Source organism: Dipodomys merriami, unplaced genomic scaffold, assembly GCF_024711535.1.
Source record: "Dipodomys merriami isolate MVZ:Mamm:240054 unplaced genomic scaffold, mDipMer1.0.p SCAF_59, whole genome shotgun sequence".
NCBI lineage: Eukaryota > Metazoa > Chordata > Mammalia > Rodentia > Heteromyidae > Dipodomys > Dipodomys merriami.
In genome coordinates this window covers 4,396,332-4,408,734 of record NW_027206168.1, presented here as the reverse complement: position 1 = coordinate 4,408,734, position 12,403 = coordinate 4,396,332, and the positions used below count along the sequence as shown (strand labels likewise).

Genomic DNA, 12,403 nt, shown 5'->3' with positions numbered 1-12,403 from the left:
TGCTTGCCTTGCATGCATGAGGCCCTGGGTTCGATTCCTCAGCACCACATAAGGAAAAAGAAAAAAGCTGAAAGTGGTGCTGTGGCTCAAGTGGTAGAGCTCTAGCCTTGAGCTGAAAAGCTGAGGGACAGTGCCCAGGCCCAGAGTTCAGGCCCATGACTGAACCCCCCCCCCAAAAAAAAAAGAAAAAAAGAAAAAAATATGGATTACTTCTGGACACCAGTGACTCAAGTCTGTAATCCCAGTTACTCAGGAGGCTAAGATCAGAGGATTGTGGTTTGAAGCCAGGCATAAAAGCCAGAGTGTCTCCATTAACTAACAAGGCATGGCTCAAGTGGTAGAGTACCAGCCATGGGTAAGAAAACTGAGAGAGAATGCAGGGCCCCAAATTCAAGCCCTGGTTCAGGCACACACAAAATTATGGATCCCTAGCCACTCATCTTCCCCAGTCAGTCTTATTTGGGGATGTAGTATAGGAATCTGCATTTTTTTAAAAAAAGTTTTAGCAGGAATTTATTTTAATGGAACAAGGTTAAAAGTAGTGAAACCTTATGATGAATCCAAGTCTGAAAAAGATACTTAATTCCTAACGTCTGGCCTGCTCAACCAAATGGGTTGCCAGAAATTAGGTAGTTAAATTGGCAAGAAACGAATCGAGGCAAGATGTGAACAGAAAAGTGATAGCATTTTTTGGAAAAGAAAGATGGTAGAGATGAAGCACATGGCATAGACATTCCATAGGGAAGACAGCACGCTCCTCTCAGCTCTGCTAATTACTGAGGTTGACCTTGGGTTAAATATTAAGAACTAGATGGCTGATTGGTAGATCCACTTTAAGGTTTTCTGTAAGGTTGAGACCATGTCAAAGATTTACTGTCCCATCCTTCTTCATTCTTTGGTAGCCTCTGGACTGAATTTGATGGATGAGCAGGTTTCGGCTGATTAGCTGATCCTGATGCCTGCAAGCTGTTGTTTTGTTTTTTTGTTTTGTTTTTGTCGGTCATGGGGCTTGAACTCTGGACCTGGGCGCTGTCCCTCAGCTCTTCAGCTCAAGGCTAGTGCTCTAGCTCTTGAGCCACAGCACTACTTCTGGTTTTCTAGTGGTTTAGGAATCTGCATTTTAAATAAGCACCTAGGTGACTGAGAAGTGCAACTCAAAGAGCAAGCTTGTTACGTTGGCTGGTGCTACACACCTGTAATCCCAGTACTCAGGAGGTTGTGGCAGGTGGCCAGCTGGGGCTACAATATAGCTTCAGTCCCCATCACTTATGATATGTGTGTTTTGGGTAGTGAATAGATAGACAGTCCTATCCCTCTATGACTAGAGGTGGCATCTGCAAGAGGTGAGGGGAAAACAGCAGTCTCTTTGGTAAGTGCTCTCACAAGGGGTAGACAGACCTGGGGATCAGGTTGTCAAAGGAGTCCTGTCCTTTATTTTATTTTTGTCAGTTGTGGGGCTTGAACTCAGGGCCCTGTCCCTGAGCTCTTTTGCTCAAGGCTAGAGCTCTACCACTTGGGAGTCACAGCATCATTTCTGTTTGTTTTTTTTTTTTGGTTAACTGAAGAGTCTCACAAACTTTCCTGCCTGGGCTGGCTTTGAATTGAAATCCTCAGCTCTCAGCCTCCTGAGTAGCTAGGATTTGTAGGTGTAATTCTAGGTGCTGGCTCTGTTCTTCATTGTAGTGTGGTTTTGCCAGGTGGCATCTGTTACTGCAGAATAATCCCCTGTGACTTCGTGTCTCATGACTAAGTCTTTATGGAGATTTTGTATTTTTCCAAACTCTGCTGGTAGAAACTGAGTTAGTGAACCTTGGCCAGAGTGTGGGTAGTGATTGCGTGGGTTCTACATGGGTAAATAGGGCCGCAGGTGGGTGTTCAATCAGGCAGAATCACCTACACAGGGCAGTTTACTCAAAGGACATCAATGCATGCCAGGAGCAAGGTCCCTATCCCTCCCTGCTGTCTGTAGTTCTAGGCATGCTCCTAACCCTGGTGCCAGTGGCTTACATTGTAATCCTAGCAACCCAGGGGGCTGAGAGGGTTGAGGTTCAAAGCCAGCCCAAGCAGAAAAGTCTGTGAGACTCAGCTCTAATTAACCACCAAAAAGCTGTAAGTGAGCCTTGAGAGTTAAAGCTAAGGAATAGCACCTCAGGCCTTGAGTTCAGGTCCCAATATGGGTGTTTTTTGTTTTTTAAAAGAGGTCTGCTCCTGTCCTGATTCAGGTCTGGGAGCTGGCTGAAGACCAAGCAAAGGATGCTGGGATGGGGTGAGGCAGGGAACACAGGAGGGGGCAGCTGCCTCTGGAAGCAGCCAAATTGTTCCCAGCTGCAGCTGGGATGAGGAAAGGATTAGGTGACAGTTCCCTAACCCGGCCCGGAACTCATCCCCCCCCCACCATGTGCACCTTAGTCTGCCTCCCTCCAGGCCTGCCAAAGCTCAGAATAACCCAGAGTCAGACGGCAGGATGGCCAGGACTCAGCTGTGTGTCCTGCTTCTCTTGGGGCTTCTTGGTAGGTAGGGACAGGGGTCAGGGGAGGCAAGTGGACACATAGAAGGGGCCAGGGTAAAGCAGTAGCCTGTGGCACAGTGTTGGGTTCCCAGGTGCGATGTAGTTGATTGCAAAGACAGACTCAGAGCTTCTGTGCAGAGGGGCAGAGAGGAGAGGCCTTCTCCGCTCTGCATGTCCAGGGAGCTGCTTCTCTTGACTCCTGGCAGGCAGAGGTTCCGGGAAGAATGAGGAGGACAGTCTTTATCACCACCTCTTTGACAACTATGACCCCGGGTGCCGGCCTGTGAGGGCACCGGAGGACACGGTGTCCATCACCCTCAAGGTCACCCTGACCAACCTCATCTCACTGGTAAGATGCCCCAATCCAGAACCTGCAATCCCACAGCGGGCTGTGCAAACTCTGAGCTTCAGTCTAATGTTTCCTATGGGTCTTGAACCCCCGTTTCAATTGCCCCCCTCCCTCCTGAGGGTAGAACGAGAAGGAGGAGACTCTCACCACAAACGTCTGGATTGGAATCGTGAGTGGGATGTGGGAGCAGTGTGGACCCTTCCCCCTCCATTCCTCTTGGGAGCCTGCTGGTGGGGGGAGGAGAGGCCCAGCCCCCTCTGTCCCCCAACTCCAGGACTGGCAGGATTACCGACTCAACTACAGCAAGGACGACTTTGGGGGCATAGAGACGCTGCGGGTCCCTTCGGAACTCGTGTGGCTGCCAGAGATTGTGCTGGAAAATAAGTGAGGACCGCTCAGGAAGCCAGGATTCAGGGAAGCCTTGGAGGTGGCGGCTGGGTTAGGCTTGGTGTGGGGCACCGGGCTTGGGGGGTACTTGGATCGGGGTGAGGACCTTTTGTGAAAAGCTCCGTTTCCCGAACCCACAGTATTGATGGCCAGTTCGGCGTGGCCTATGAGTGCAACGTGCTGGTCTCGGAGGGTGGCTACGTGAGCTGGCTGCCCCCAGCTATCTACCGCAGCACCTGCGCCGTGGAGGTCACCTACTTCCCCTTCGACTGGCAGAACTGCTCGCTCATTTTCCGGTGGGAAGAGTTACTCAGAGATCCCAGGATTAGAAGAGCCTGGAGCAGGGGGCGGGGCCAGATGGGGAAGTGGGATGCCAGGGTGGACCAGGGGACCTCCTTCTAATCAATTAGTGGGTGGAACCAGGCGGAGAGGCACTGACCAGTACTTCCAGCCTGTAGTCCCAGTTTAAGTGTGTGTGTGTGTGGGGGGGGGGGGTAAAGGGTGGTGATGGATTGGAAGGAGGAGAAATCACTTGAGGCCAGGTGTTCAAGAACCACTTAGGCTGGTTTTGAGGCATTGTCTCAAAACATAGGAGCCCGGTCCTGGTGGCTCAACCCTGTAATCCTAGCTACTCAGGAGACTGAGATCTGAGGATCGTGGTTCAAAGCCAGTCCGAGCAGGAAAGTCTGTGAGACTCTTATTTCCCAAAAAAAACCACTCAGAAAACCAGAAGTGGTGCTGTGGCTCAAGTGGTAGAGTGCTGGCCTTGAGCTGAAGAGCTGAGGGGCAGCGTTCAGGCCCAGAGTTCAAGCCCCACGACCAAAAAAACAACCCCCCCCCATAACTTAGGGATGTTAACAGGTGTATAGACAGGGCCTTATTATCGGGCCAGATCCGGGCTTCAAGGGTGGGCCGCAGGCAGGGCCCAGGCCTGAGGTTTTGCCATAGGAACCCTGGCTCTGGTCCCACAGCTCTCAGACCTACAATGCCCAAGAGGTGGAGTTCATCTTTGCTGTGGACGACAATGGCGACACTATCGACAAGATTGAAATCGACACGGAGGCCTTTACTGGTGAAGCCCCCATGTGCCCCCAGACTCCCCCCCCTCTCTTTACACAAGCTCCGGAGGGGCCTTCCAGAATAGGGTGCCCCCCGCCCATACATACCAAGGTCTGACTGCAGCAACCCGGCTTTAGCTGGTCCCTTTCTAAAGTCATCCTCAGCTGTCACACACGTCCTGTCTCCTCTCTTGTCGTCTGGCTGCCCGAAACGTCCCCATCCTGAAGGCCCGGGGCCCCGGTGGTGCACCCGGCCCCTTTCCTCCTGAGGATGGGGTTTACAGGCTTCAGGGTCAGATGTGAGAGAGGCCAGACTGAGCCCCATCCTTTCTTGCAGAGAACGGGGAGTGGGCCATCGACTTCTGCCCTGGGGTGATCCGCCGCCACCAAGGAGACTCGGTTGACAGCCAGGGGGAAACTGACGTCATGTACTCTCTTATCATCCGCCGGAAGCCGCTCTTTTACATCATTAACATCATCGTGCCCTGCGTGCTCATTTCGGGCCTCGTGCTGCTGGCCTACTTCCTGCCAGCGCAGGGTAAGAAAGGATCCCGAACTTGAACCCAAACTCGCTTCCAAGGCCGGGGCTGGGTCTGACCGGAAGCTCCTTGCAGCCGGCGGCCAGAAATGCACGGTTTCTATCAACGTCCTGCTCGCCCAGACTGTCTTCTTGTTCCTAATTGCCCAGAAAATCCCAGAGACGTCACTGAGCGTGCCGCTGCTAGGCAGGTAACTGCAGGGCGGAGCCCGGAGCTGCGGAGGCGGGGCCGAGGCCAGGCAGGGGCGGGGCTCTGCGGAGGGGGCGGGGCCGAGGCCAGGTGAGGACGGGCGTCAGTAGAGGCGGGTCCTGCGGGGCGGGGTTGAGACAGGCCGTGAGGATGAAGGGGCGTGGTCACGAGGGCGGGGCCTGTGAAAGGCTGGGGGGTAGGGGCGGGGCCATGCTGGCCGGAGTTGTAGCCAGGGGCAGCCTGGGTAGAGGTGCAGCCGCGAATCAAGAGACTTGAGGAGGGCCTTTGGCGGACGTTCTTTGTGGGGCTTTATTTGGATGCGGAGTGGGGCTGGGACTGTGATGGAGTCTCTGCTTCTTCCTCCTCACTGCTGCTGGACAACACCTCTGCTGAAGATGTCTATTGAGGGGACAATCTGGCTTAATGTCTCCCCAGCCCCCCTCCCCTTTACCATGGCTCCGAGGGCACCCCCTCCCCCCCTCCCGAACTCACCGCTTCCCCGGGGATTCCAAAGCCCAGCTGGCGTCCCCACTGTTCCAGGAGTGTGGCGGATCCCTGCAGACTCCGTCTGTACAGGCACAGCCACGCGCCCTGCACCATGAGCCGGGCGCTCGCGCCCGCGGCGGCCCCCGCTTGCCTAGCCCCCTGCCCCGCAGCTTGGGCTATGCGGGTCAGCGCTCCGGCCGGGTTCCCGGCGTCTGGGGCCAGGCTAGAGCGGCTGCCGCTGCCGTCCAGGCGCCGCACCTCCTGCTGTAGCCATAGGGCTGAGATCTGCATGGGGGGGGGACAGGGCTGGGGAAGTGGGGTTCCTGCCTCTTGCTGCCCCTTTTTCTCACCCCCCCGTCCTCCCCCCACCCCCAACGCCGTACCTCTAATAAGGTGGCGCCGAAGCTCACGATGCTGGCTGCTGCCTCTCGCAGCACCAGCCTTAGGGTGGGCTTCGGGGCGGGCGGCGTGGGCAGCTCCTGCGGCTCGCGTGGCTCCTGCGGCTCAGTGGAGTTGAGCTGTTTGAACTTCTGCTCCAGATATTCGTGAGCGGCGGCCACGGCGAGTTCCAGGGAAGACAGGAGCGGGGACTGGAGGGCCACCTGCGGGAGGACCAGGGGTGGGGGGGCCTTGGGGTTAGGGGGCCAGGCTCCCGGCGGGGTGGGGGGGAGTGAGGCCGTGGTGGGGGGCGGCGTCTCCAGCCGCTCTGCGACCTCACCTCGGTGGAGCTGTGGAAGTTGTAGACCCATAGCAGCGTTTCCAGGCTGCTGGGGGCGCCCTTCATGGCTGCCACAGATGGTAGGGAGGGCAGAGGGGCTAGTGGCTGCCCGGGGCCTCGCCGAGGGGGACCCTGAAGGGCCGTATCACCACCACTTGCGGAGGGGGTGCGTTTGTGAGGTCAGAGGCTCGCACCAGCGTCTTTATTGGCTGTGGGCAATGAGGTGACGTCAGAGGCGGGGTGCCGTGACGTCACGCACCCCGGACTCCCCAGGTATCTCATTTTCGTCATGGTGGTCGCCACGCTCATTGTCATGAATTGCGTCATTGTGCTCAACGTCTCCTTGCGGACACCCACAACTCACGCCACGTCCCCGAGGCTGCGCCACGTACGGAGGGAGAGGGGGGAGGGAGCGGAGGGGCGGGCGGGGACGGGGCCTCCGGTTGACCCCGCCCCCGGCTGCAGGTGCTGCTGGAGCTGCTGCCGCGGCTCCTGGGCTCGGGGCCGCCCTCCGAGACGCCCGGCGCCGCTTCGCCGCCCCGGCGGGCCTCTTCCGTGGGCATACTGCTCCGTGCGGAGGAGCTGATCTTGAAGAAGCCGCGGAGCGAGCTGGTGTTTGAGGGGCAGCGGCACCGGCACGGGGCCTGCGCCGGTGAGCCGCGCGTCCCGGGCGGGAGGGGGGCGGAGGAGGGTGCCGCGGCGGAGGAAGCACTTCGTGAAAGGCCGTGTCCCTCCGCCAGCGGCCCTCTGCCAGAGCCTGGCAGCCGCAGCCCCCGAGATCCGGTGCTGTGTGGACGCTGTGAACTTCGTGGCCGAGAGCATGCGAGATCAGGAGGCTGCCGGCGAGGTGGGCCAGGAGCCAGAGGCAGGGGCCTAGGGCCGGGAAGCTGCCCCTTCCCGGGACTCAGCCTGACTCTCTTCCCCAGGAGGTGTCCGACTGGGTGCGCATGGGAAAGGCGCTGGACAACGTCTGCTTCTGGGCCGCCCTGGTGCTTTTCAGTGTGGGTTCCGCCCTCATCTTCCTTGGGGGCTACTTCAACCAGGTGCCCGATCTCCCTTACTCGCCATGCATCCAACCTTGAGCCTGCACTTGCCCCAGCGTCAATTTTCCTTACCCAGGACATAGATCTCGAAAAGCTGAATTATAATCCCTTGACAATGAATTTGTTTTGCGAACTTCCCCCAGAGATTGCATGTGCCACTGTGGTCCCGTAGGGGGTGCATGCCGTGAGTAGGCCCTTGGTGCCAACCCTCCAGAGAGCAGTTTGCCCTTACTTCAGCTCTGTAGATCTCTGCCTTTTTCTCTTAGCACAGTGACTCTCTAGACCTATGAGCTTTTAAGTGATCTTTGTCCACTTGCTAGACAATAGAATAGTCCCCTCAAAGTGAGGCCTGGGGAGCATCCACAGGTTCTTTGGCTTTATCTTGCTGAAGGGGAAGACCATTTCAGGTTTAGGGCCCGGATGTCCTGCTCTTCCTCAATCATGACACCTAAGTTTTCTGGGCCCGGCCTCATACATCTCACCTCTATGAGTGTAATCACTAACAGATTACACACACAGTGCTCCTGTCCCACCTCCTGCTGGCTCTCCCTGACCCATACCCAGTATTGTGAAAGAAAACACAATAGCTGGATGCTGGTGGCTCACGCCTGTAATACTTGCTACTCAGGAGACTGAATCTGAGGATCATAGTTGGAAGCCAGCCTGGGCAGGAAAGTCCATGAGACTCTTAAGTACCAAAAAGGCTGGAAGTGGAGCTGTGGCTCAAGTGGTGGAATGCTAGCCTTGAGCATAAAAGCTCAGGGATAGAGCCCAGGCCCAGAGTTCAAGCCCCAGAACTAGTAACAAGAAAAAAGAAAAAAAATACAATAATAAGAGGCCTGAAATGGTGGGAGCTGGTTGAACTGTCTTTATTAACAAACGGAATATCCAAGGCCACTACATTGAGGGGGGTCAGGGAAAGAGAAGGGCTACTTGCTGCTCACACTATATACAGATGCAAGCAAGGGGTTGTGGAGGGCAAGAACTCCCTGTTCCTTCCCCTCCCCCCTACCAGGAAAGGGGAGAGGCTAGGAGAGATGGGGGCTAGAAAGGGGGAATGTTTTGGCTGGCAGGGTCTCCCCTCCATTCCCTGGGGTTTGGGGAGAGGGGAAATCATTAAAGTGCTTTCAGAAAATGAGGAAATGGTCCCTGCCCCTGGAGTGGCTGGTGACCCCCCCCTTAGAATCTAGGGCCCAGTGACCCCCCCAGAGTCTGGTACATTCAAGGGGGGGAGCCGGCTCCCTTGTCGTGCAAATAAAGGGGTCCAGAGCCCTGCCTAGTCAGCAGCAATGGATTAAGGGGTCCAAGCCCCAAGCACTCTCCTCTTAATTAAAGGGGAGAGACAAGGCCCATTCAATTCCTGGGAAGGGGAGCTGTGTCCTTCCCCAGAAGTTGGGGACAGGCACAGTTTTGGGGAAAGAACATTTTGGGAAAGAGGATGGTCACGTGATCACAAAAGCATCGGGGATCAGAGGTCACGTTCCCGGCAGGCTCCAGTGAATCAAACCAGTAAAGCAAAAGCCCAGGGAGGGGAATTAGGGGCAGCCTGGGAAGTTTGGCTGTTGGAGAAGAGCTGGGTCCAAGTGGAGCAGTCCCAGTACTGGGGCCCATCACCAGTTCATGATGCAGTTACGGTTCAGAGTCATGAAGTAAACTTGGCTGCTGCCCCCGGAGCGGACTGAGGCAAAAAACACCTGGTTGGGGTAGAAGAAGCCATCACCAAGGGATGGGGGTGAGTCTCAATGAACAGAGAAGAAGTAAAAGAAACTGCAGAATGGGACAAGAGGGAGATGAGGGAGGCTGTGATTGTGTACTGTACTAAGACACCAGAACCGTCCCTTCCTACAGATCTCTGAATAGACCCCAGGGTGGTAGGAGCCAGCCTGGTACAGGGATTCAGGCCCTTCTAGCAGAGCCTCTCACCTTGTCATTCCGCTCACACAGGAACTTGAGCCTCTGGGCTCTTTTGTGCATAAAGACCCCATCCAGGTGGCCTGTCTCCACAGAACGGATCTCAATGGCTTTCTCGCCCCAGCCCATGATCTGGTTGGAGCAGATGTAGGCTGTGGGGAGAGGGTAGTGGAAGGGTAAGTAAGCCACTCCTGGGTCACCCTAGGGATGGGCAGCGTGGAGGACACCCCGCACTCACCCACAGAGGTGGGCATCTCTCCCCACTGTAGCACCACATCCTTAATGATCCGTCCGTACGTGTTGACGTAAACGCCTTCATCCTCGTAGCACAGCAGCATCTCCATGCCATCAGTATTGGGGAGGAAGATGATGGCATGGGGTGTGATCTGGCTCTGGATCTGAGGAGGACAGGGCAGGCTGGGGTCTCTGGTCTAGGAACCCAGACTCCCTGGCCCCACTCTCCTTGCAGCCCTGCTGAGCTCACGTGCACTGGGATGTAGATGTCGTAGCTGTTCCCCGAGTCCACATCCACAGCATGGAAGCCAGCGCTGGAGCCATAGATAACCTTGAGGCGTTGCCCCTCCTCCACCGTCAGGTCCACCAGCAGTGGGCGGTGAGGGAGGTCAGCAAAGGACTGTTGAGGAGAGAAGGGATCAGGGTGGGCAGGTGGAGAAGCAGGACCTTAGAATAGAGTTAGGAGTCGAGGCTAAGATTACCTTGAAGGCCATGAATTTGTGGTAGGGTTTAGGGGCCCAGGCGTACACCTCCACAGAGTTCTTCAGGGCAATGACAAGGAACTTAATGCGCTCGTACTTCACTGGGGGCAGGAAAAGAAGAGGGATGTGAGGACTCCCCTTTCTCATGCTGCAGGTCCCTTCCCTAGGTCACCCCAGCCCCAGGCCCAACTCTTGGACTTCAAGGCTTTGCCAGCATTTAGCTCAGGCCCCCAGTGACATTCTCACCGACACGGTAGTGCCCACAGCCCTCCATGTCCCCCACGGTGGTCCAGCCCTGCTTCTTCTCCACCTCTGGGTCATTGTGCAGAATCTTGTTTCGAAGCCAGGACAGGTAATATACCCGAAGTTTGTTCCTCTTCCCTGAGAGATGGACACACAGACACACGTACACGTACACACGCACATGCACACACACACACACATACACACACACACTCCCGTCCTCATCGAAGGCCCAAGCTGCCACCTCCCCCACCCCTACACACCACTAGGGGTGAGAAAGCTGTCCCACCTTCTGTCTTCTGGACCAAGGTTGCCCTCCTCCCAGGCTGAAGACAGCAACAGAGCCAACGGGCTGAGCCCCAGCCCCAGCCCCCACCCACATACCTGAGATGGTGATGAGCAAGTTGAGGCCTTCCAGTACATCCATTTGCTGGAAGCGTCGCCGCCCGATGAGTCCATACACCTTGCCCTGCCCGCTGCGGTCCAGTAACATCAGCCCATTCTCTGTGCCCACCAGCAGGTTGACTCCTACAACAGGAGCCCTTTGGTAGGTGAGAGGGAGAAGCAGGCCCTTACTCACTAGACCCCTCTCCACCTTCCCAGCCCCAGCTTACCCCAAAGGGCTGCGCAGAGGATCTCCGAGTTGAACCGCTTTTTGTATTTGCGAATCTCGGGTGTTTCGCTGTGAGCGCGGGTGTTGGTGGGATTCACATTCACCACAGAACCCTTCCTCACGTCGTACTGCAGCTGATCCAGCCGACTACCATCGCCCACCAGGGCTAGGAGGAAGAGGAAGGGGGGTAACCTGCAGTTCATTCAGCTATCTCTCATCTACCCTAAGCCTCTAACATCTGATCTTGGTGTTTCGGGATAATCAGGAAGGAAGGGAAAGACTGGAGAATAGGAGGTACAGGGAAGAGATGAAGAGCACTGTGGCCGCAAGGCGAAAAATGCCTGATGACAGTCCTGGCTTCCTTTTACACACTACTCTAGCACGCCCCTCCCCATCCAGTCTGGGAAGCCCTTCTCTTGCACCTGTACCAGGGAAGGAGCTAAGGCCCAAAAGAAAGAGCTCATCCTCAGAGACAGCTGTGCTCCCCTCCAGGCCCGCTGTGAGCCAGGCAGGCCTCACAGCAGCTGTGTCCTTACCTGTGATGGGGATGGTGTCCCCAGTGCCAGGCTGGTAGATCCCTAGATCCACAAACATTGTGAAGGAGCTCTTGCCAGTGGCCTTCACCAGCCCTCGAGACTGGTACTGTGGGAGCAGAGAGAGTCAGCAGTCAGGCGAATAACGCGATTCCAGGTCCCCACTGAGCACATCTCAGGGCCCCAGCAAGCCCAGGCCTCCTGCCCACCCCAAGGGCTCTCCTCTCACTCCAGGGACCTGTACCAACCCACTCACGTCACTGCCTGTATCCTTTGATGGGGGGCTTTGGCCTTTGCTGTTCTCTGTTGGGGAGTGGCTGGGCTGGACCACATCAGGCAGGTTTGTGTAGCCATTGCTATCAGCATGCAGCAGGCTCCGCTCCTCCTCAGGAGTCTGAACAACAGAGGGAAGGGTTAGCACAGAGTCTTCAGAAGGAACGCTCAGGTATTGGCAGAGGCAAGAGGGTTCCACTTACACGCTGGACCACCATGGTGCCACCCCCATATGGGGCCTGGGTCCCAGACATCTCCTCGACATCGTGAACTACCATGGTGCTGACACTGTCTGTGTCTCCATCGCTGCTGTGGAAGAGAAGAGGGACCTCCAGGTTCTGCCTGCCACCCAAATGCCACAGAAAGCACATCACAGTGACTTGGGCTCTCAGCGTAACTGAAACACTGCTCAGCCCTCCATGAATGGAGGGGGGGTTCCCCATGTGGCACTTAGAGAAGGCTGGTGCAGAGACAGCATCTGCAAGGGCCTCACCATCAGCAGAACTGTGGGAGAGGTGGAAAGCCAGCACCCCCCCATTTTCACAGTTGCCACAGCTGGAATGTAACCCCTCCTCCACTGCTCCCCTCTGATGCAGGTGGGCCCAACCCCAGGATGCCCCTTACCGGCCTCCAGGAGTATCTCTGCTCCCTTCTGATGGTTCACCATCGCCTTCCTCTTCATCATCTTCACTGCTCTCCACCTCCTCACTGGAGGATGAATAGTCCATGGCCTTCTTGGGAGGCCGGGGGGCCTCGTCCAGGGTCCGTTCTTTCAGCAACACAAAATCCTACAGGAGAGGAGAGGTTTGAGGGGAGCCAGTAGGGCTCAGGTACAA

General features: G+C 56.3%; 3 protein-coding genes across 16 annotated transcripts in view; 1 reads left to right on the top strand and 2 right to left on the bottom strand.

Annotated features, from left to right (window-relative positions):
* Nucleotides 1-2,433: 2,433 nt before the first annotated feature.
* Nucleotides 2,434-7,398, top strand: Chrne (cholinergic receptor nicotinic epsilon subunit). Its single transcript, XM_070001651.1, has 12 exons — nucleotides 2,434-2,510; nucleotides 2,716-2,858; nucleotides 2,983-3,027; nucleotides 3,133-3,242; nucleotides 3,386-3,541; nucleotides 4,217-4,317; nucleotides 4,641-4,841; nucleotides 4,918-5,032; nucleotides 6,509-6,623; nucleotides 6,701-6,887; nucleotides 6,976-7,082; nucleotides 7,162-7,398. Exons 1-12 carry the CDS (start codon nucleotides 2,465-2,467, stop codon nucleotides 7,315-7,317), a joined length of 1,482 nt encoding a protein of 493 aa, XP_069857752.1. The 5' UTR covers nucleotides 2,434-2,464; the 3' UTR covers nucleotides 7,318-7,398.
* Nucleotides 5,024-6,411, bottom strand: CUNH17orf107 (chromosome unknown C17orf107 homolog). Of its 2 annotated transcripts, none has more exons than XM_070001652.1 (4): nucleotides 6,236-6,411; nucleotides 5,901-6,119; nucleotides 5,524-5,823; nucleotides 5,024-5,430 (listed from the first exon to the last, which is right to left on the bottom strand). In XM_070001652.1, exons 1-4 carry the CDS (start codon nucleotides 6,299-6,301, stop codon nucleotides 5,341-5,343), a joined length of 675 nt encoding a protein of 224 aa, XP_069857753.1. In that variant the 5' UTR covers nucleotides 6,302-6,411; the 3' UTR covers nucleotides 5,024-5,340. The 2 variants fall into 2 exon arrangements, with proteins under 2 accessions (XP_069857753.1, XP_069857754.1); XM_070001653.1 differs by having other exon boundaries at nucleotides 5,524-5,802; nucleotides 6,236-6,406.
* A 725-nt stretch (nucleotides 7,399-8,123) lies between the features above and the next one.
* Mink1 (misshapen like kinase 1) overlaps nucleotides 8,124-12,403 on the bottom strand; it is a 54,890-nt gene continuing 50,610 nt past the window's right edge. For 11 of the 13 annotated variants that reach the window (XM_070001639.1, XM_070001644.1, XM_070001642.1 and 8 more), the window contains 12 exons: nucleotides 12,192-12,355; nucleotides 11,771-11,876; nucleotides 11,551-11,688; nucleotides 11,298-11,403; nucleotides 10,763-10,927; nucleotides 10,533-10,676; nucleotides 10,152-10,286; nucleotides 9,906-10,006; nucleotides 9,674-9,823; nucleotides 9,428-9,587; nucleotides 9,202-9,341; nucleotides 8,124-8,972 (listed from right to left, as the gene is read on the bottom strand). In XM_070001639.1, coding sequence (XP_069857740.1) covers nucleotides 8,889-8,972; nucleotides 9,202-9,341; nucleotides 9,428-9,587; nucleotides 9,674-9,823; nucleotides 9,906-10,006; nucleotides 10,152-10,286; nucleotides 10,533-10,676; nucleotides 10,763-10,927; nucleotides 11,298-11,403; nucleotides 11,551-11,688; nucleotides 11,771-11,876; nucleotides 12,192-12,355 — 1,593 coding nt within the window. In that variant the 3' untranslated portion in view covers nucleotides 8,124-8,888. The remainder of the gene's footprint in view (nucleotides 8,973-9,201; nucleotides 9,342-9,427; nucleotides 9,588-9,673; nucleotides 9,824-9,905; nucleotides 10,007-10,151; nucleotides 10,287-10,532; nucleotides 10,677-10,762; nucleotides 10,928-11,297; nucleotides 11,404-11,550; nucleotides 11,689-11,770; nucleotides 11,877-12,191; nucleotides 12,356-12,403) is intronic. The other 2 variants (XM_070001643.1, XM_070001637.1) reach the window with 1 other exon arrangement.